The 22572-nt window shown below is 37.7% G+C and overlaps 1 protein-coding gene across 2 annotated transcripts in view; it reads right to left on the reverse strand.

Annotated features, from left to right (window-relative positions):
• The window catches only part of gbe1b (glucan (1,4-alpha-), branching enzyme 1b), a 116068-nt gene that overhangs the window by 62340 nt on the left and 31156 nt on the right, over nt 1-22572 (reverse strand). For both annotated transcript variants that reach the window (XM_028044699.1, XM_028044700.1), the window contains 4 exons: nt 21566-21775; nt 5878-5993; nt 4341-4468; nt 3988-4086 (listed from right to left, as the gene is read on the reverse strand). In XM_028044699.1, the coding sequence (XP_027900500.1) occupies nt 3988-4086; nt 4341-4468; nt 5878-5993; nt 21566-21775 (553 nt within the window). The remainder of the gene's footprint in view (nt 1-3987; nt 4087-4340; nt 4469-5877; nt 5994-21565; nt 21776-22572) is intronic.

Genomic DNA, 22572 nt, shown 5'->3' on the forward strand with positions numbered 1-22572 from the left:
AAATGAGTCATATCAATCAGTCATGCTGAGGACAAAACACAGCATGGGGGCCCCAGCCGAGGAACTGAAAGAGATTCATCCGTGCACACATGTGAATCTATAAATAAGCTCGCAGCTCTGTTGCTCTGCGTCTTTGTTTCTCTTTCCTTCTGTTTCCTCCTGTCTCGCCCTCCCTTCCAGCTCCAATTCTCCTTTTCTGCAACATATACCTCACTGGAGGCTCCACTTCAGTCCATTCAAATCCCTCCCTAATTGACACTCTGTGAGAAGAGGCAAGGCTAGCCCTGAATGCACTTCACTGACTATATCACAGCATGTTCATATGAATGCATCCCTGCACAGATATGGAGAACATTTTTGCTCTGCCTCCAGCATCCACTCTCCTTAGGGAGGTTACAAATTTAATTAAAACATGTAACAATGAGTACCATCAAAACAAACACCAAACAAACGGGGGGGGGGAAAAAAGGCTTGCAATGCAGTAAGCAAATGCAACAGCAACCTCTCAAGAAGGGTTCTCGGGAAAATTGAGCGAAGCCTCGGAGGTACATGCTCTGCAGGCTGCACAGCTACTTCCAGCATATAGAGGAAGGTCAAGTCGTGGACTAGATCTCTCACCTCCTTTTCTCCTCCCTTCAAACCCGACGCTGAGTAAAACCAACCGCTGTGAGAGACAGACTTGATTAACGATGCATTGACTCCCCCCGTTGGGAAACACAAGAAGCCGTAGTGCATGCATGCTGAGCTGAGGTCATACTCTCCATCTTGCTCCCCAACCCTCCCCAACCCTAAAATATGAGTAAATATTTTAAAATTCGCTGTGGACCCATAGCAAAGAAATATGCTTTCCATGAAAACGTTACAACAGCCAACCTTTTTAGCTATTCTGCAATCAGCGCTTTTCTTCAAGCCTCTACACTCAAACAAACACACACACACACGCATGCACACGCCGAACAATCTTCACTCATCCGGCAGCCGAACCTGTACACGTATGTCCCTACATAACATACTGCCTGGCTATATTTTTATATATTCCAAATTGACTGCGCAATTACACAAAATACTTGGTGATAAAAAAACAACAACAAAAAACAGTTTTAAAGCGACAATAAATCGGTGGCATTTTTATCAAAACAGCCTTCGTCAGAACACAAACATTCTGACAGTGTGTCAGCTCATCTAGAAACAGCAGGAGAAAGATTTGAGATAAACAGCTTTATCTGTGCATGAAGGATTGGGTGTGCATGTTAAATCCCTCCACCTCCATCCAACTCCCTCCCTCCGCTACTTGGCTTTACCATCATAAAGTTACGGACCTGATGACTGAACAGTTATAAACAATGTTTTCCCATTGTGGGCTATTAAGCACTTTCGCAGTGGCAGTTCGGACTGAAGTGTCCAACTAAAGGGTGCTTCAACAGTTGTTGTGGAGGATTTGTGAATGTTTGGTGCCCATTATTTCGCCTGCAGACAGATGCGCCGTTGAGTGGTAACACACTGAATAATCTTGTCATTTCTTGACAGTGCTCCTGTCATGTAAAAAAAAAAAGAATGAGTTTGATTGCAAAGGGAGAGCGGGTCATTAATTAAAATAAAATTATTGTAATAAAATGAAAACATTTATAAAACAGGTCTTAAACCTACTTCAATAGTGGGCATAATAGTATAACTCAATTCACAAGTTTAATTAGAAAAGTAAATTTCATAAATTTTGTAGACTCATTAGACACATACTTCAATCACTTGTTTCTATTCATTTTGATTAATTTTGCAATATTAATTGCAGCATAAAATAAACTAAACTGTAAAATAAAATAAAATAAACTGTAAAACTGGCTCGAGTTTCTAATCAAGAATACATGTATTGAATGAGACTCATTTAAAAATACCAGGTGTATAAATAATTTTAGATCGAGCTGTATTTAATAATCTGCAAAAAAAATAAATAAAATTGTAGTGGAAAAATTAAAGTAAGGTTACACCTGCTAGTTGTATTGCTATATGTTTATTCTAAGTTCCAGTATATTCCCACCAAGTTAAACTATTTTGGTTACATGTACAAGGTTGGACGTTGTTTTTCAAAGCTGCATGGGAACCAGTCTGTTTCCCATGCTTAGGATCCCTTATCCCTTTGTATAAAACTCATGTGTTGGCTCTGACTGGCAGAGCTTTCATCCAGAACTGCTTCATTACTGATTGTCCTACAAGCTCTCTGTATTGTGCACAATACATGAATAAACCGGATTGAATGATTTCACCTGAACAGTGCTTGGAAATAGTTTTTTTTCCACGACAAAAATCTTTTCACTGCAAGACATTGCTAAGAAAACAAAGTTTTCACATGGTTTCCAATACACAGCAGTTTTCTAAGACCAATCAAGATTTATCTGACCTCCCAATGGAAATTAATAAAGTTCATATTATAAGTCAATATCAACATATTGACAATTAATCTCATAAAGAATGTATTTTCAGAATGTTTCTATTCAGTGTCGTTTAATAGTGATGCTCTTCACAATGTTCTATCTTATGAACTCAAGCTATCATGAAAGGTCACAGGCTTCAAAGACAGTTCATAGAAAAAAAAACAATTTGTGCTCAAGAAAATAATCTTTGAAGAGAAGCAGGGGAAGTAGGCTGATCTGTTTAAGAGTAAAACAATAAATTGCTTCTCTCTGATGATTCTGCAGGAATGTGTAAAAAAAGGGAGAGTATGATCTTTATGGATATTCTGACTAGATAAATATGATATTAATAATATTCTGTTTGAACAGTGCATGAGGCAATCCCATGTTAGGATACATTGCAAGTTAATACATGAGATGACAGCCTGCCTTTCTACAAGTTCCAATAAAGAAGCCTGGAAGTTGACCTTTATGTTAAAATAATTAAGTTTATCTTTATTCCTCTTCCCACAAAATTACAGGTATGTAAAGACAGAAATTACTGATCACACAATGATGACTGTGTGCTTTTATTTCTTTCATAATAACTGCATGTGTCACACATTTATTCACAGCTATGTCTCTGCTGGGTAAAAAATGCTTGTGCACAGCAGGAAGAATCATGGGAGAATAAAGCAAAATAAATTAGCAAATCTTTGAGAAGAGCAAACACTTTAAGCTTCTTTCGGCCGGTTCAGGTGACACAAGAGAAATACTCAGCACAAGACTCTGTTTTACATCACTTCTATAAAACCACTCAAAAAACAGACGTGTTTACCATCATGAATCCAGCAGCTGTAAGGATGTGTGTCATGATTTCAAGAACCAAATACATTATTATCCGTTTTATGGAAGAGCAGCACTTATTTAAAATAGTCATGATATGACTTCCCTGGATTTATTTCACTTTTTTCATGTCCACAAATTTAAATTTAAATATCATGATGCTGTGGGATGCTAGAGCAGACAGCTGATGGGAAGATGGAGAAATCTAAGAACAGGACAAAAGATGTCAAATTGGGAAGAAAGATTTCCTTCTCGCAAGACATTTACCTCCAGAGCCACAATGGAATGATTTAAACTTATTCATATTTTAGAATAGTTGTAAAGTCTGGACTTTATGTTTATGGAATTTCTGATTCACAAATTCTCAAGTCTGACACTTGAAAATTTCTACTATCAAAAGTACATCCAACCTGAATTTTCTTGAGCCTCTAAAGCAAACTGATCAAAAATGTCAGTCTCCACATGTGCAAAGCTAGAAGTGAACTCCAAAACACTGAAGCTGAAGACAAACAGATTTCCATTTGTAATAAAAATTGAATGCCACGCATAATTTTTTTTGCCATGAATAATTATAATCTACTTTGTGTTGATCTTCCACATAAAATCACAATAAAATAAATTATTCACATGTGACAAATTCATGTGACAAATGCATTTGACAGCATTTTAAATGATCACAGTGTTCATTTCTAGAATTTTAACTGATGATTTGGTTTGTGAAAAGAATCTATTCAAGTGAACAAAACCCCCCTACCTGAATCCATTTGTCAGGAATCGCCATCGCCAGTCGATAATCGAAGCCCAGTCCTCCCTCCTCCACTCTTCTGCAGAGGGCAGGCATCCCAGACACATCCTGCAGAGAAGTCTTACTGTGTAAAACTACTTTTTTGTGTAAACCCAAATCCCATTACTACAGGCTGTATAATTTATGTGTTGAGCTAGAAAAACATAAAAAAAACACTGATCCAGATTGCTTTTTTTACATTAACTTTTAATTACGGCAACGGGAAAGAAATAAGTAGGATATGCCTGCCTAATAAGTGCTTTTAATTAATAATAGCTACAGGCAGTGCATTTTGCAAAACGTGGGCCGATGTGAGTTTTTACCTCTGCAATAGTGATGCAGTCCGGATAAAGACTATGGAGAATGTGATTGGAAAGCATCAGGTACACCAAAGATTCTTCATCAACTTGTAGGCCGAAGTACTCATTGTAGTCCCCCGAGAAGCCAGTGCCTAAAGGGTAAACACCCACACAGTGAACACTCATCATGCTTTCCACCCCAACTTCCAAACTGACCAGATCTATTTTTTAAAGTGATACAACTATTTTCACTTCCTCCGTTTGTCAAATTTTACCTCCAGCATTTTGGGCTGATTGCTTTAAACTAAGTTCCCAATTCAAGCGGAACTGCTTTACACTGCCTTGAAAAAGTATTAATACCCTTTGACCTTTTTCTCATTAGTAAGTTTTCAATTCTAAAGGAACTTGTTTACACTGCATTGAAAAAGTATCCATACATGTTGACCTTCTTCTCATTCCAAGCACAAACTTTATAGTATTTTACAGGGATCTTGCAAGATGGACCAACACAAACCAATACACAGAGAAAGAAAAATTATGAAATGTTCATATTATTTTAAGAAAACAAGCATCTGGAAAAGTATGAATATAACTTTTTATGACAATTCTCTGAACATGAAGTTTTGCTAGAGATTCCAAATTGGATTTTTGACCAAACTTGGATTTTTTTTATCATTTTACGACATGAAGACACTTTCATCTCAAATATTCTACTGTAGCTCTGACTATAGGGTTTCTGTCCTGCTAGAAGTTCCAATCAATTCTGATCACCTTCCTTGTCTCTGCTGAAGAAAACCATCCACACTATATCATGTTGCACTATCATATTTACCTACAGGGATGATGTGTTAAGTATGCAGCGATAGTTTTACATCACACATTGTGCTTCTGCCTGTAAGCTGAAAAGCTTAGGCTTTGACATTTTCTGACTCAAGCAACTTCTTCAACTTGTCTGCTCTGTCACCAACCTGTCTTTCAACAAACTATGGCTTCTTCCAGCAACAACTTTGTATTGCCACTTCTTCAAAAAACATGCATTTAGACAGCATGACTAATAGTTGTCCCACCTGAGAGGTGGATCTCTGCAGGTCTTCCAGAGTCATTATGAACCTTTCAGTTGGTTCTCTAATATGTGCCTGGTCTGTCAGTTTAGGTGGACAACTAAATACTGATATTTTAACTTGTGGTCTCGATTTAATTTCTGGGTATTACAGTGACAAACACTCAAAACAAATGCAGCATACTTTTCAGATTTTAATTAGTCAAAAAAGTGAAAACAGGGCATCTTTTTCCACCCTGTTTTCTACAGTCATGCATTAGTTTATGCTGATCTTTCACAAAAAATCCAAACTCAAGGAAGTTTATGGTTGTAAAAGACAACTGTGAAAAACTTTCTATTATTCTTTTCTTTTAAAACTGAGGCATTTTTCCGAACTGTATGTTAGATAAGTCAGTTTTCCAAGTCTGTTTTCCAACTCTATGCATTCTGAAGTAAAAACTGCACCGTTGTTACAGAGGAAAGCAAGTCTCCCTTGTGTATGCACAGATCTACCAATCTTACCGATGCCATGGTGGTGGTACAGCATGGAGGTAATGCCGTCGAACCTGAAGCCATCAAAGCAGTACTCCTCCATCCACCAGCGCAGGTTTGACAGCAGGAAGCGCAGCACTTCCCAGCTAGTTGTGTGCACACACAAATGACACAAACAAAAACAATTCAAGGTCAGATAAGCAAGAGGCTGTGAATTATTCACACATCTCATCATGAATTTTAGTCACCAGAGATTAATTTTCCCCTGAAAGCAGGACATTCACATATTGACAACTGAAGCTCCATTATGTTGGGAAGGGAGTGGCGGTGACAGCAGACGGCGCTTATATCAACAATAGAGGGAAGGAACTATGTCTTTCACATTTTAAGATGTCATGATGAAAAATCGGTGGCTTTCTGATTTCCATCAGCCAGCAGAACAAATATTATGTACATCTAGGCATCCTGGTGTATTTAAATTAATGGGATTGCAATTCCGCACTTGCACAGCAGAATTAAGCCCTCTTACTTGAAAATGGGACAAATCATTTGTCTTCAGGCTTCATGTATAACAGGTTCCAGTGTTTGCCATTCAAGAGGGTAAATACTCCCAAAAAAAGTGTACATAAACTGTATAAACTACCTAAATATTAAATACAGCCCGCCATAGTTTACAGCCATCAGAGTGTCACGTAGCACACAAATGTGCTGTGGCTGTTGGCTGCAGGCCGGAGGAGGTGGATTCCATAAATGGCCTCCATCCTCTATCCTGACTGGAAGAGTCATCCAGTTCTATACAGTCACTCAAGGCAAAGTACACCGTGCACCTCAACTCTTTCCATTCGGTGGCGTGTCGCCATGGAAACATCAGCAAAAACTCAATATTTGGTCGTCTCCATGCAGTGCGCGTAATGAGCACCAAATAAAACACTGTACTCGGATGCAGCGCTGTAGGGCAAAGCAAAGCACCAAGGATGTGAGACGAATGACACATTCAAGATGCTGATTAAGTGTGAACTGCTGCCTCTGCTGAGGCTGAAAGACCCAACTCAGATCTACAGTGTGCTCTCAGTTCCCAACAGTAATTATACTGACATGTAGAATTTATTTATGAGTGAAAACATGCAAAAACATGTTGTTTTTAGTTTTTTTCTATGTAGTTTTATATCAAGTGCATGCAAAATATATTTATTATATACACATTTATAACTGTGTTTAGTATAACATAAAAAAAAGTTTTGAGAAAAATACTATTAAAAAAATTACATTTCTGTATGTTTACCAAAAGTCAAATCATATATTTTCTCTACTTTTCATCAGAAGCTTATGTCACCAGTTGCACCTTACTGATACTTGTGGTAAAATGTGTAAAAAAACCAAAAGATTTCAACAAATTAATCTTTTATTGTTGTCATTAAAATTTGCATTGTATTTAGAGTACAAGTACTCAGTGGGGGGGAAAAATCCTATCAGAAGATTTCTGGGTCATTCGGCTGATTAAAAGCAAAACTTTTTCTGTAGTAATCCGTGTCTGTTCTCATATGGTGTAATATGATGTGACACGGAGGTAAAAACCTATAAAGACCGATTCATTCTTTTAAAGATTTTGACAAATCTTTACCAAAAGTGACAAAAATATGTGTAGGTGGTGCTACACCTCATAAACGTCTTCACTGATCGAAGCTGAGGTATATAATTTTTATAAATAATAGAATTTGTGCATATTTGTTAGGACTGTCACTACAGTATAATATGACAAAGACAATCTGTGAAAAATAATTTAAAAAATAATTCAAACTCCTCTGCCTCCTCCCTGTGGTCCGAATGCTATCTGGAGAAATCCACCATTCAGTCAGAAACAACCAATCAGAGGCAGGGGGAGGGTCTTAGTGCTGTTAATTGACTTGTGTATAAGGTGCTCACAACCTAGCCCTTGCTCTTTGTTACACTACAGCTAGGAGCTCGACTCGTCAGAGATTTTCTCTCACGTTAAAGTGTAGGACATATAGACTGTTTAAACAAATATGTAAAAAAAGAGAGACCTTTTTATAGTTTAAAAGTTACATGCTGCAGCTTTAAACCACTAGTATGCAATTAGGGCTGTGTAATTATATCGATGCTACAATATTTATCAATTTTTCCCACCCTCGGAAGGTATAGATTTTTCATCCGCAAGTATTGATACTTTAAACCGTAGGGGTCCATAGGCTTATACCGTCTTTTTAACATGTCTGGTTTGTGAGAACGTAGCAGCAAGACTCCACCTCCCCCAGTCTCACTTTCAACTTGTGCTTAAAGTGCACATTATAAACTACACACCAGTTTTTTAATTGTGTTAATAGGCTAAGTGAAACCGGAGTCATGCTAAAATAAATAAACCATATTTTTCCAAATGTCAAAGAAATGTGAAAAACCGGCTTTCCCAGTTATGTGAAAGGGAATGAGCTTCCAAACACAAAAAAATGAAACGCAATATTAGATTCCTTTGTTTCTGGAAATTTCAAATCTTCAATAAGTAACGATGGGCTGTATTTTGTTGCTAAGAAATGAAGTAAAGTTGCACAAGTAACCGTGAAAGAGAAGCGGAAAGGAGTAGCGGCGCGAATGGAGTAGCGGCAAAAGAAGTGAGATCGCAAAATTAATGCAAAGTTTGGATATCAGAGCAACTAGTGGCATCCACTTTGTAATTTGTTTGTAGCTTAGTGGTTTCTGTTCTGCATATAAACGATTACCTGAAGAATGAACACGCAGCATGCAGTGGCGCTCTGTTTTGAGCTGGAAAACTAAGAGGGGAAACCCGCAGCCGCAGTCTGGGCGCAGTGAGGATTGCCATGATGACGATGGCAGATCGATCATTCTTACTAGCAACTGACATCAGAGACTGAGAGTACGATGAGATCCGGGCAGTCTGAGAGGCAGCTACTCAGAGATCCAAGCAGGGGAATGGAGGCGCCGCGCAGCTGCAAGGAGTCGATCACTATGGGGTGAGGCAGAGCCACTCCTCCAGCAGCTACTGTAGTAGTAAACAGCCAACTCCGGGAGCAAAGGTAGAAAAGCCCTTTCCCTATAGTCCAAAAGACTTTTTTTTACTCCAAAATGTAATCACAGTATGTCCAAAAGAAAACCATAAATGCAATCATTTGCATATTGAGAGTCTACAGAGGCTGATAATCTCCCCTCTCAGCTCCTGGATCACTGTTGAAACTTTGAGTTTTATGTCAAATCCACATTAATTAAATGACAGAAACTATTTTTCTAATTGCATCTTTAATTCATTTTGTCCAGCTGTAGACTGTTAGACGCTGTCCAATCAGAGTCAGGTATTGTGTAGTTGGTGCTTTTAATCAGTTTTGAGTTAATTAAATCCAAGTCTATGGAACACAAAATGTCACTAAAATCACTCTGTCCTTCTAAAATCTTTCAGAAAATCGTAAAAGTGCATCGAATCCTATCGAATCGTATCAAATATCATGACACATATCGTATTGTGATCAGAATATTATATATTGCATCGTATCGCGAGATTATTGTATCGCTACACCCTTATATGCAATGATTCAACAATTTCTCCCTTGAATAATGCAGAGTGAAAAAAAATCATCTCAGCAATAAAATAATACATTTTTGATAAGCTCAGAAATATTTTAAGTTGTAAAACCTTCAATAAAACAACACAAACCTAGTCTTGTTCTCAATACATTCACTTTAGAAAATGTTTCGATTCATCCTCAGCACTCACTTGCAGAGGAATACATTCTATATGTCACAAGAGAGAATCTGAGTTTCTTTAGAAAAAGAAAGCCATGACAAAAAATAGATTTAAATGTTTTCCCTCCTGTGCTCCACTCCTCGGGGATGACCAGCGCCAGCGCTGTTTGACAGGTGTGAAGCCGCATGTTACATCTGCGCTTCATTCTTCCCTGGAGGAGCAGAACAAGGGAGCCTGGTATGATCCGATATAGCAGCCTGGCTGGGTGGTCACGCAGACCCTGTGATAAATAGATTAGGTCCTTCACTTCGGTGCACAGAGCCAACAAAGGCTCAGACACAGTGTATCCTCACGGGATGGAGATAATAGCCAGTGAGAGCCAGGGGCCCCGAGATGAAACCATACTGCCACATTAAGGCCCACAACGCCATTCATCATCAGGTCCAATTACAGTGTGAAAGGTAGATCTCTATACCAGATGCAACACATCGCTTATCTATGCAGTGCCGTGAAGTTATCAGCTGGTCTGTGGTGTTAATATAAAAGCAAATTGCACATTACAGCGTCCTTAGATTAAAGTGTAGCAGTGACAGTGAAACCTAGTTAGGGAGCACTAATAGAGTAAAGCTCTAATATTGCTGCTTGTAATGAAAGAGAGGATAATCTGTCATGTTTTCCTGTTTTACCTGCAAGCACACACACACGGAGGAGAAATACCTCATGTTAATTCAAAAGAAAATTTTCCCCACTCAAATTTAATGATCGTTAACGGAGCTCATTTTTTCCTCGCTTGGGCCGAAACTGTGGCTCAAATCAGAAAAATCTTTTTTCGTCTTTTGTAGCTCAGATGGCTTTAAACTGTGCACACTTCTTGACCTTTTTCCACATTTGGTTGCATTACAGCTAAGAACTTAAGCACATTTTACGGTTATGTGCAGATATCCACATCTCTTGTGGAGGATCAGTCAACAGGACAAATGTTTGTCATACACCACACAGATGTGGCTTAAGAAGAAATGCTTTGTTATAGGAGAGCCAGAAGAAGCCTGGTTTGAGGTGTCATCTGCTGCTCACAAATAAGTCCTAAGTAGCAAAAATATAACAGTTTGGCCTGCATGCAAAGACCTATACTTGGTGGACAACCAACAGTGTTCACGCTAAGAGCATTGTGCCCAGACGTAAAGAATGTTGTTGGGAAGTTTTTCTTCAGAGAAATGGGAAAGGAGGGAAACGCTGATGGGAGAGTGGATGGAGACAAATGTAGGGCAATAATAGAAAACAACTATTAGATGATCATTGGGTACAGAGGTTTATCTTTCGACAGGATAGCAATCGTAAACATACAGCCAAAGAAACGGAGGAATAGTTTGGATCAAACCATATTTGTGTGTTAGACTAGTCCAGTGAAAGTTGACACCTCAATCCAATTTTAAATCTGTCGCAACACCGAAAATTGGTGTTCACAAGGCCTACCCAGCCAAAATGGTTGTGCTAATCTTAATAAGATGCATTATGAAAAAGGCATAAAGGGTGCCAATACTTTCAGAAGGCACTGTGGCTAAAAATAAAACATTAAAACATGGGTTTTCAGATGTCAATTTTCCATAAAGGATTGTGGCAACTTGTCTTTATATGTGAGAAGAAAAAAGATTTAAGTTCTTTTTTTTCCCAACGTCACAGGTAAGCTGCAGATAAGAACAAATAAATTCAGGAGGCTGACAGGTAATTCAAGAGGAAGTGTGATGCTCAAACGACGACACAATGACATGCGTGATGGATGGTGAGCATTTGTTGAAACAAAAAGGGACAAATGGGCTGCCTCTTCTGACGCATTTCAAACTTCTATAATCTCTTCAGCTGGCACAGGATGAGGACTTTGATACAACTCTCAAACAGAAGCAGTTCACATTTTTTTATTAAAAGTTGATCGGTTCGTTTAGCTATTCTTTTTGTCCCCTTTGGTTCTCATTGATTATCTTTTTATAATGTAGCTATAGTTACAAATTTGAGTTAGTCAAATACGTGTTGTATGCTGAACTAAAGAAACAAATGTTACATGTAACAGCAGAAATCATGTAATGCTCGGGTCCTCTTTGGGAAAACTCTCACTGAGATGTCGATGCTTTGCTGAGCTTTGTGTTAGATATCGGCTGTTTTTCTGACTTTCTTTAAACTGCTTGGCAGCTACCTGCTCTTGCTTGGCATCCTAAAAGGGTTCCTCCGCTGTCACTGAGAATATATGTTTGGCAACCTGTAATTAGGATCACTTTGTATTTGCTGTCCTTTAGAAATCAGTGGCAGCTTGCTGTTCCTTTTGTACTTTTTTTTTTTTTTTGGAGTGTTATAAAATGGACTAAAAAAATATGCAGGAGGGGTTTTCTTCTCATAAAAAAAATAATTATTTTAATACTCTGACCATTTGGTTCAAAAGGCCCACTATAGAAAACTATATTTTTTGTAAAATCAACAAAACTCTTAACAAATAGCACTGCTATTTGAACACTTCCTATTGAATTTACTTTTAAGTCCATAACCTGAGGTATAAATGTAAAACATCAGTTCAATAACCCCTCCTCTAACTAGGAAAGACAAGAGAACAACCCATAGAAAAAAAACATATTGAATGATCTTTATAAATGAAGAAATGGCTAAGAAAAAATTGTTATTAGCGTAAACCTGGCATTAAGAGCAGTAATTAAAACAAGTGGAACTGGGGCTGATTGAGGATCCAAGTTGCCACCACAAATAGTGAGGGGAATGACTAAAGAGGAATAAAAAAAATAGCCACAGGGTGCTGTTGGAGAACTGGAGAATAACAACCTTTTATTTTAAGAGTCATGCCTACATCATACCCAGAATACCAAGGACTATAAAATACCTGCCGAAGACAGGTTTCCATAAAATTCTTAATTAGTTACTTTGTTTAGAGTCTTATTGCTGCAAAATCTAGAGGAAGGGAGTAACATTCTGTTCTAAAAAGTTTCATCACATATAAAGTTTTTAGCACTTGATTTTTATTAACCTCCATAACTCCACCAGAAATATTTGATCTCAAAGCACAAGCCACGTAATTGTTCAAAGAATTTCCTGTTAAAAAACTGAATGCCAAGCCTTTAGTTTTATGGTTGCTGTTCTGTGGAACCAGGTTCCAGTCAGTAACCAAGACGGAAGGCTCACTATATTCAAAATAAGACTTTACAGTTATAGAATTACAGTGGACCCATGACTATTTGGAGTACAGACATATCTTTTGAACTCATTGCCAAAGTATTTGTGGAAAATTCATCTATTTGCACATTTATTTTCATAAATAATAGCCACAGTCTATCCATCCATCCATCATCTTCCCCTTATCTGGGTTCGGGTCGTGGGGGTAACAGCCTAAGTAGGGAGGCCCAGACTTCCCTCTCCCCAGCCACTTGTTCCAGCTCCTCCTGGGGTATCGCAAGGCGTTCCCAGGCCAGCCGAGAGACATAGTCCCTCCAGCATGTCCTGGGTCTTCCCAGGGGCCTCCTCCTGGTGGGATGTGCCCGGAACACCTCACCAGGGAGGCGTCCAGGAGGCATCCTGACCAGATGCCCGAGCCACCTCAACTGGCTCCTCTCGATGTGAAAGAGCAGCGGTTCTACTCTGAGTCCCTCCTGGATAACTGAGCTTCTCACCCTATCTCTAAGGAAGAGCCCAGACACCCTACGGAGAAAGCCACAGTCCTAATTAACATTTTTTTGGCAGGCAAAGCAGTCAACACAGGAGTGCCATTCATGTTTGTTGTTGCTGATTGGCTGTAACTCCAATGGAGATAAGAAATACCGTACATGTTAACTTCCACAGAAGTGCTCATGTGGTTTCCACTGTGCCTATTACTGCAAATTAAGGTATATTTCGTGTTTGAACTATTGAAACAGAGAGTTACAAGTATTTATAAATTTTAGGTAGTTATGGGAGGTTGTAGTTCCAAACCCCCAATGAATGCCAAGTGTCCACTGTAGCCAATTTCATCTCAGATATTGTGCAGCAATAACTTAAGCATTTTACTACTCTAAAATATTTTATTTTGTTGACAAACTGATCTCAGAGATTGTTTTATTGTCCAGTTTTATTTTGTTGAGTGTATTGTTTGATTGTGTCTGTATGAGCAGAGGCAAAATGCCAAACTCAAGCCAGCAGACCAACAACTGACCATTTAGAAATACTAAAACAAATTACACCTGAGTATTGTTTTAGTCATGACTGTGTACATGACTACCTCAACCCAATTTTCAAAATACAAGCACAAAATAAGGTCTTTATTCTAATGTTAAATTGTGTAACAGGTGTGTAATTTCTATAGCTAGGGAATGTGTTTTACACATCATTGCTATGAGACTTTATTCTGTTTCCCACACATAGTTTTAAAGGTGGGGTGCAAGCGGTGAGAGTGTTAAACTACATCTTTCCAGCACAAAGTGGAAGCACAACAAGCAGCTTCAGCAAGCCACTATTTACACCTACTGCTAAGCTCAGCTAATTAGCTGAAGCCTAACAGAGGGGAAAACCACTTTTCTCTTTTAACTTGATTTCATGGTGCAAAGAAAAGGTGCTAAATACTGAAACTGGAATGAACTAACTTTCCAAGTTTGACTTTACTGAATGATCAAACAGAACTTAGACGTGATATGACTCAAAATTTGTCCAAGTATGTAAAAGTACATTGAAAGAGAAAATAGACATCTCTTTCCTAATTGTCTAACAGTTTCTGCAGACTGAACTGAAATTGATTATTGTTTTGAAGACTTTATTACTCACAAAATAAGTACCGGATTTCCTTCTACCTTGTTTGTGCTTTCAAGCCGTAAAGCAAACTTTCCTGCTGCCAATTTCAAAATATAATAGGCCATGTTCAAAGCAGTTGGTTTGGAATTTAGAAGCAGAAACAAAAGAAATCCTTCTCACCAGTTTATTGAAAAAGGTAGACCTTTATTAACACATCTGAGTGGAATAAAGTCCACATATTGAAAATCTTGTAAAAGAAATATTTTAACTGGGACCTCAAAGGCACGGCTGATCTCTCAGGGTGAGAACATGAAGAAGAGTTTAAAAAGTCTTAAAAAGGCTGGCCCTAGGCCTATTTTTCATATCTTAAGAAGTCACACAAAGATTGATGAAAACTGGATGCAAATGATCCTCAGAGATGTGGAGGATTATAGAAAAAGCCCACATCAAGCTCCTCAGAATGCTCAGTACTCACCAGTCAAAGCACTGATCTGCAAAAAGGCTAAGCTCCTCTGGTTGCCAACCCGCTACTTAGAGAACCGTAGGCTCCATTCAGTCGGTCATCGTGTCAAGGTTACTTGACGTCGTCTTTGAAGGAAATGACTTTTGACTGAACCATGCATATATCTGCTAGCTTTGTTCCACTCATATAGAGCGGAAAAGAGTCTGGTGCGGATGTAAATCATGCATCCTGATTAGTCTAATGGCTTAAGTCAACAAGCAGGCCAACGTAGTGTGAACCACTAACAAGGCATAAACTTACAAACGCAGTCAATGTTGTTCTATAACAACTAATTCAACTTTTTAAGAAATGTACCATCAAGAAAAGCATACCAATTAAAGAAACATGTGGCCCAAGCTACAAACTGCACAGACTCAAGAAAGTAAAGCTTTTTCAAGATACGCACTGAAATTTTCAGTCGGGCTTAACTAGTGACTGACTCAAGTTGCACTGGTTCAGGAGAGACATCCAGATGGCCCTGTCCCCAATCTACTGCTCATTTTTAGAGATCTCAGCATGTTCCCCAGGTTAGGTGATGGTCAATTGCCAATAAAAGATAAAAGGTCAGTTTAAAATGCATCTCTCTCCAATCATTTTGTCTTACATGTTTTATAGGTACTGTTCCTTCATACACACAAAGTGATGTCACCTCTATTCTGAATTAATAACCTTTCATTTTCATTGCAAGAAGGAAAAAAAAAATAAGGCTGTTTTGTTGTTACATTACAGCTCTTTAAGACAAGTCCAAATCGGTTAAATTTGGCATAGGTCAGATCTCAGATTTTTTTAAAAACAAAAATCAGAGATCTGACATTGACCACAAAATGATTGATTATATTTGCATCTATATTTTGATAATAAACTTGAATGGTAACTCCGGTTAACACTTTGTGTCTGATTATATATACAATCTATTTCAGTTATTTCAGTATCTATCCTCACACAGGTGTCTTAAGACTTTGTTCTTCCGTGTAATGACTTGCAACTCTTGCTTCTCTACACTCCCTCCCATAGTTTACGGCCTTGATTAGCACCTGAAATTTAGGAAACATTAAGGTCATTAAAGACAAACGTGTTGAAATAAAAAGGTAAGGTACAATCTTAAAAACAAGCTTTCACTGCTTGCAGCAAGCCTTTGTTGCTGTCCTGGAAAATAAATTTTTATACTGAAAGAGCTGACTGAAACTGCAGCTTGACTTCTTGGAGAGAATCCAGGTCACATGAGAAATTTACACATTTATTCACTCTTTCTATCAGTAACGACAGAACAAAAGACACTCAACTGAAAAAGAGGATTGTGAAACTTCTGTTGCAGAAGCATCAGTGAAGAAAAGAAAGAAAAGACCGAATGCCAAAAATAAAACGATGCTTATGCTCATATTCTTTAGCTTGTTTGGACTTAATCAGTTCTGTCTTGTTTAATTTCTTTTTGTTTAAAAAAAAACAACAAAAATAACAGAAATCTTAATTGTCAGGTCTATGGCAGTTCAGCTAAATTTGTTGTGGTACAAAAAAATTCATACAAGAGAATAAGATATCCCTCCTATGTAATGTTTTTGAAAGCTGACAAAATATCGCTCCTAAAAGATGTCCCTATTGATTCCAAGTATTTCACAAGCCAAGTATCAACTCGTCTAATACATTGAATAAATTAAGAGTTGACCAGAACTGGCCGAATTTCAAGTTGGGCCCTGATTGGTGACTTGCCAGTCAAGTCAAAAACCCACTCTTAATTTGGCCAGTGAATGCACCCAGGAGCACTTCAAGAATGAGTTGGTTGAAGTCATAATGTACTCACAATAGCAATTTAAATAGCTCAAAACAACAGCGTTTTCATTAACCACAAAGTGTCTGAAGTTAAGGGAGGTACAAGAAAATCTAATAAGTCCAAACAAAATAACTTTGATAGCACTGTGCAGTGTAGGCAAGATAACTATTCATGACATTTTAATAAAACCACATTTAAAAATGTACATATTTACTTACAAAATTTATATTACTGTTGGTTGAACTGAAGCAGAGCCTGATTGAAAATAATATCCATAAGCTCCCAAAATACAGTCAGATACAAAAAACCCTCTAATTTGAGGTCTAAATTAGAGGTTGAACCTCATCTGTTCCTCTATAACAAACACAAATATTTCCAGACTGCAAAAAGGTGAAAGTGACATTAAAGCTGCAGTGTGCAACTTTTATAAACAATATGGGTTTTTTTTATAAAGTTGTTATATAGTTGTTATGTCACTATGTCATAATAAAATAACATGAAACAGAAAGTCTGAAATTTTTTTTGCTTCTCTGGCTTCTCCCTGTAGTCCTACTGCCATCTACAGACGTGCACCACTCAGTCAGAAACAACCAATCAGAGCCACTCTTTTTGTTCCTAAAATACCCAGGTCAAAGAAAAGATTACGAAAAGAGTGCAACTTTAAAACTGAGGTATGCGAGTGATTTTTGCGTACCGTTACAACCTAATGAACACTAAAGCTTAAAAACAGCAAGAGCATACTGCCGTGGTCTAGACGTTCTTGGTTCTTTCATGTCCTTCTGGATGAGTGGATGATGCACTCTTGGGAGTCATTTTGGTCAGGTGGACACTCCTGGGAAGGTTAATAACGTTTCCATGTTTTTTCCATTTGTGGATAATGGCTCTGACTGGGGTTTGCTAAAGTCCAAAAGCCCTAGAAATGGCTTTCTAACACTTTTCCAAATTGTGATGCCAGTTACAAAGTTTCAAATTTGTTCTTGCATTTCTTTAAATGGGGCATGATATGTTGCTTTTGAGTTATTTTAACCTACTTCAAGTTGTCAGATTGTGGCCTCTTCATTATAAAGAAATCAGGCCTGACTGGTTTGTGAAACTGTCAGTTGATTTCAGATTTAGGATGGTGAATTAATTTAACTGGTTGGTTTAAAAATCTGTTTGAAATAAATTGAAAAATTTATTATTATATTTACTCTGGTAATCTTTGTTTAATATTAAAATTTGATGATCTGAAACACTCAAGTGTAATAACAAAAAAATCACAAACTTCAGCTAGTGTTTGTAAATTTAGTAAGAGAGACAGATTAGGTTTGTTTTGGAAACTATTTATTACTATACCACATCCTTCCTCTAACAGCCACGTTTACTTGTTTTAACAAAGTTTTGTACTGTTTCAATCCCTCCCCTGTAAGTTGGTATTCACCAGCAGCATAACTAATCCTAGTATTTCTCTCGCCTGGAACCAATGCCTGCAAAGCGAGACGTTTATAACGCTGAATGTCGATGCATTTGACTCAGAGGCAACGCAAGTTAACAAATTGGATGGCAGGCATCTATCTAAACAGCATTTCCCCAGGACTGTGTTGAATGTTTTATGAGGAAAAGCTAAAGTGGAACGCAGACTAGAACAAAAAAAAAGAAGGTGTTGTCTGGATGAAAATGCAGCAGCAAAGGCAGAGTAAAACAAACAGCAAAAAGGGATATAAGGGCGACAGTCTGCATCAGTCAGCGTCTGTCATCCTAATAAGAACATCATGGTCAGAGTGCTGTGGCTCATAGAAAGGATGTTTGATTAAAAACACACTGTTTCACGCTGAGTTCACAGTTTGCCTCTGAGGTTCATTTCCCTCTAAAGTGAGTTACAGAATGCTTGACACAAACGACACGTCCAAACATCCTCTGACAAGTAAAGAAGACAAATGAACTGGTTATGACATTGCAGTGGTCCTTTGGGTTTTTACAAATGACTCCTCATATGCCTCCTAGTCGCAGCATATGTCTGCACCCTGTCTAATGAGGGCTTCTGATATGAGGACGGTTCAATAACTAATGAAAGGAGAACCTTGTTCTCTTATTATAGCCCACACGGCTGACACTAAGCATTGTATAATGTATTGGAAACTGCTGCACAGTGACACACACTTATTAAAAAGTGAGTTCAAAAAGGCATTTGATAGACTCAATAGTGCCTGTTCCTCCCAAATGTGCACTGGGATTATTTTCTTGGTGCAAAAGCAAGAGAAGCGTCTAATTAATGGGGTCGACAACAACAGCACCCACCAATGTAGTCGTACATTGGATTTTGGAAGAGGTAGAAAACAATTCATGAAATATCATTTCTTGACAAGTTCAATTTTGCCAATTTGGTATAAGAAGTGATTTTTCATGGTAGATTAAAATCAACACCTGGCATGTCAGGGGTTTAAGAGGTAACAATCAAAATAACCGGAAAATTCCCCCTTAACATCCTATTTTGTGAATTGTGTCTGTCAGATAGACAGCTGGCCGGATTTCATGAGCATGTTGCTGTGTGTTGCAACGTGCCATCTCTGTGATCATATCATGCTTCTGACCTTCAACATATCATTCTGCATCAGACAGTCTGAGTGGTATGTCAGCTCCCATTTGGCCTCATTTATCAGCCTGTTTAAATATTGCTCATGTTCATTTTACATCATGAACCACAGAAAACCAGTGCACTCATTTATACATCTGATGTAACCAGGGCAGTTTTTTAAATATCCCTCCTGAGCTGAATGTGATGGGTAACATTAGGATGCTGCTCTTAATCTCCCCCAGCAAGAACATAAATGAGGAGTCAAAAATGCAGCAATCCAAAGGCTGTTTCCTTGCCTTAATATTGCATTGAAGCTGAGTTCATACAGCAGGTGTTAATGCTCAATTCTGATCTTTTGCTGAAATTCTTTTTTTTTTTTGGCATGGTTGTTCATAATTATGGATTCAATCAGACTTCTGTGCACATTGAAAGAGAGATTGTATTGGATGTTGCAGATTTCAGGTGTCTCATGCGACCTCTTTGTGCACAACACTCCGAGAGCTGTCAGTGTACGTGGGAGATGCACAGAGAGCAGCTGTAAGGTACTCATTAAATTTTAAGACAATAAAAGCAAGGCGCTGTCTTGGCCCGGATTTACTGAAACAATATTAAAAAAAATGTATGAGCTGAATGATGGAACAGTTACATCAAAACATGCTAGAGGCCTACGACCATATCAAACTGCTCTGAATTAAATCAACATCAGCAGGACCAAGATGCCAGTTAGTGTGTGTGATGAATCAGATATATTTTTAGAAAAGCAAGTTTCCCCTGCAGAAACCCCAGTTTGGACAAAATATCTGTCAGTGTCTAGAGAAACTGAAACTGTTGCATCTGGAATGTAATTAGTGAGTGAGCTAAGTAGGACACACACACGAAGGGTTTTTTTCCCCTGTGTCCCGTCTTGGCATTTTAGGCACATTCATAATGATAATCAGTAATGTAACAAAGATGGAAAATTTTCTATGTTAATTGCGCTGTATCCTTTAAAATTCAGAATCATCAGTCATAGCACTGAAGTATCAGTCTAAGAAACCGCATTTAGTAAATTTGGACGACACCAAAAATCTTTATTGGGACAGCCATAAAATAATGAGTGTTTTTACTGTTTTAATGTTAAAATGTTCATTTTTGTAAGATTCACTTATGTTGCAAAAAAGCTTATCTTAGAGGAAATGTGGGTACCAGACTGTTTAAAAAAGAAGGTTTAAACAAGACATTGTAATCACAACATAACTCCACTAATTAGTGGAACTACTGTAATACTACACATAATATTCTGCAAGTCAGCGTCTTTATATGCTGACCTTAAAACTGGCCATGCCCTAATTTTATAAGCTGCTATGAAATACCTTAAGAGCTACATCATAATCATTCTATACACAAGGTTGAATGTGGTTATAAGCAGCTAAAAAGCACCCAGAAAGAGAAGCCTAGTCTCCCTTTAAATTTCAGTTGGGTTTTATTTGAAAGAAAAAAAGAACAAATGCAAACAAATGCAGTTTTTTGGTCAGGCAGCAAAGTGCCTCTACACTGTGAAAGGAGGCTGAAAATTTGGGATATAATGGCCCTCAAACAGCCTTTGTCAGGCTGGATTGCTGCTATTTGTAAGTAATATTGTTACTGTTACCCCACTCATCTCTTTAAAAATGTAGGACAGTAACATTTCACCAAAGCTTTATCTGCAAGGTTTTAGTTGAGGAAATTATTAATATAAAAGTTGTGCTAGTGTTTCAGTTCAAACAAAAATGAATGCGTGTCAACACCAAAACAATTGTTTAATGTCTGGTCTCATGAGAGATAAGGACATATTCAAGCCTGATGTGCAATTATATTAAAGGGAATTGCTCACAGCATGTGAAAGAAAACATTTATGATTTACATTTATTTACAACAAATGGCTGCAGTGTTTCCTAATTCAAGCATCTAGTCCAGTTATACAGCAAATATTAAAGACTTAGATTTAGTTTACTGCTTTAATTTGAGTCATATGGATAGAAGAGAAAAACATATTATACCCCTTCCTATGCAAAAGAAGGAGCAAAGAAAATATATGGATCCACATAAACACAAATATTGTCTGAGTCATCCAGTTCATGTTTTATATAATGATACTGTATCATAATATAAAAAGTAAACAAGAGTTAAAAAGTTTAACTCGAACAGAAGAAACTTTTCAAAAAGAAAACATATTTACTCCCACTCCCCATGTTGCTGCCGGTGTAATTTGAGATTTAGTCAGCTGTGTTATCATCACCACATCAAAATTGTTACTTTATATTATGCATAATTTTAATTAATAATAGGTATTTATACTTCTCAATTATGAATAAAATTATATTTAGTAATTCTATTAAGGAATTGGCACTGATTTTAATGAGAATGATTTGGTAATAAAGATGAATTAGTTACTGGTGCTGTGGAGTGAAATACCTGGCGTAGTTAAAGAGGCGGCTGTCCCACAGAGTGTGTTCCCCTCTCGGCGGTGAGTGGAAGAAGCAGGAGTCGGACCCGTCAAAGGCATTAAGGCCATCCTCCGTGTTCTTGGATGCATGACTGTGGACAACATCCAGCAGCACCACAATGCCCATTGAATGAGCAACATCAACCATCTCTTTCAGCTCATCTGGGGTACCATAGCGACTACGAGGACAAAAGACAGACACAGATTGAATAAATTAAAATATTTAAATTAGGTTTTATTTTTTTAAATAGAGCTGACCTAAACTCCATCAAATCACTAGTCAGACAGTGTCTAAAGGAGGAACATAAGACACATCACAACCATTATTTCCTGTATTACAGATCAGTGGATTAAAATGGACGTTTATAGCACTTCATGCTAATTTGACTGAGCTTGAGTGATTTTAGTAAAAATAGACAAAAAAAATCACTCTACATTTGCAAAGCTTTAAAGACATACTTCAAAAAAGACTTGGAGTCAAAGGTAGTACTAACACAGCAGATGGAGTACTAATGTGGTACTGAGTTGTATGTTGCTGAAAATTTTGAATGGAAGTGTAGCTACACTAGTAAAAAATAAACAACAACAACTAAAACAGTCATCTGCAAACATTCAGGCCTACCTACACATTTTATTTTACTCATCTGCAAAATGTTTTCAAATACATTTATATAATTTTCTGTGATGATTTCTGCTTAAACTAGAAACACATTATACACACTCTTTGCATGAACCTGAAAGATAGATCTATAGCATTCTCTCAAATTCAACCCCTTATCTTAGTACACAAATTCTAAGGTTTTAAATTTGACTATCAGACAATCAAAGGGTGAAAGTGCAATATATACACTACTCTGAATGATGCAGTATAAACAGAAGGAATAAGCATCTCTGAAAGACGATAAAGACTCTGGTCTATCTTTATCTATGAATCCCTCCACTGTATGGATTAACAGCAAACGTGTTTACAGAGAGA

This window comes from Xiphophorus couchianus, chromosome 18 (assembly GCF_001444195.1).
Source record: "Xiphophorus couchianus chromosome 18, X_couchianus-1.0, whole genome shotgun sequence".
Classification (NCBI taxonomy): domain Eukaryota; kingdom Metazoa; phylum Chordata; class Actinopteri; order Cyprinodontiformes; family Poeciliidae; genus Xiphophorus; species Xiphophorus couchianus.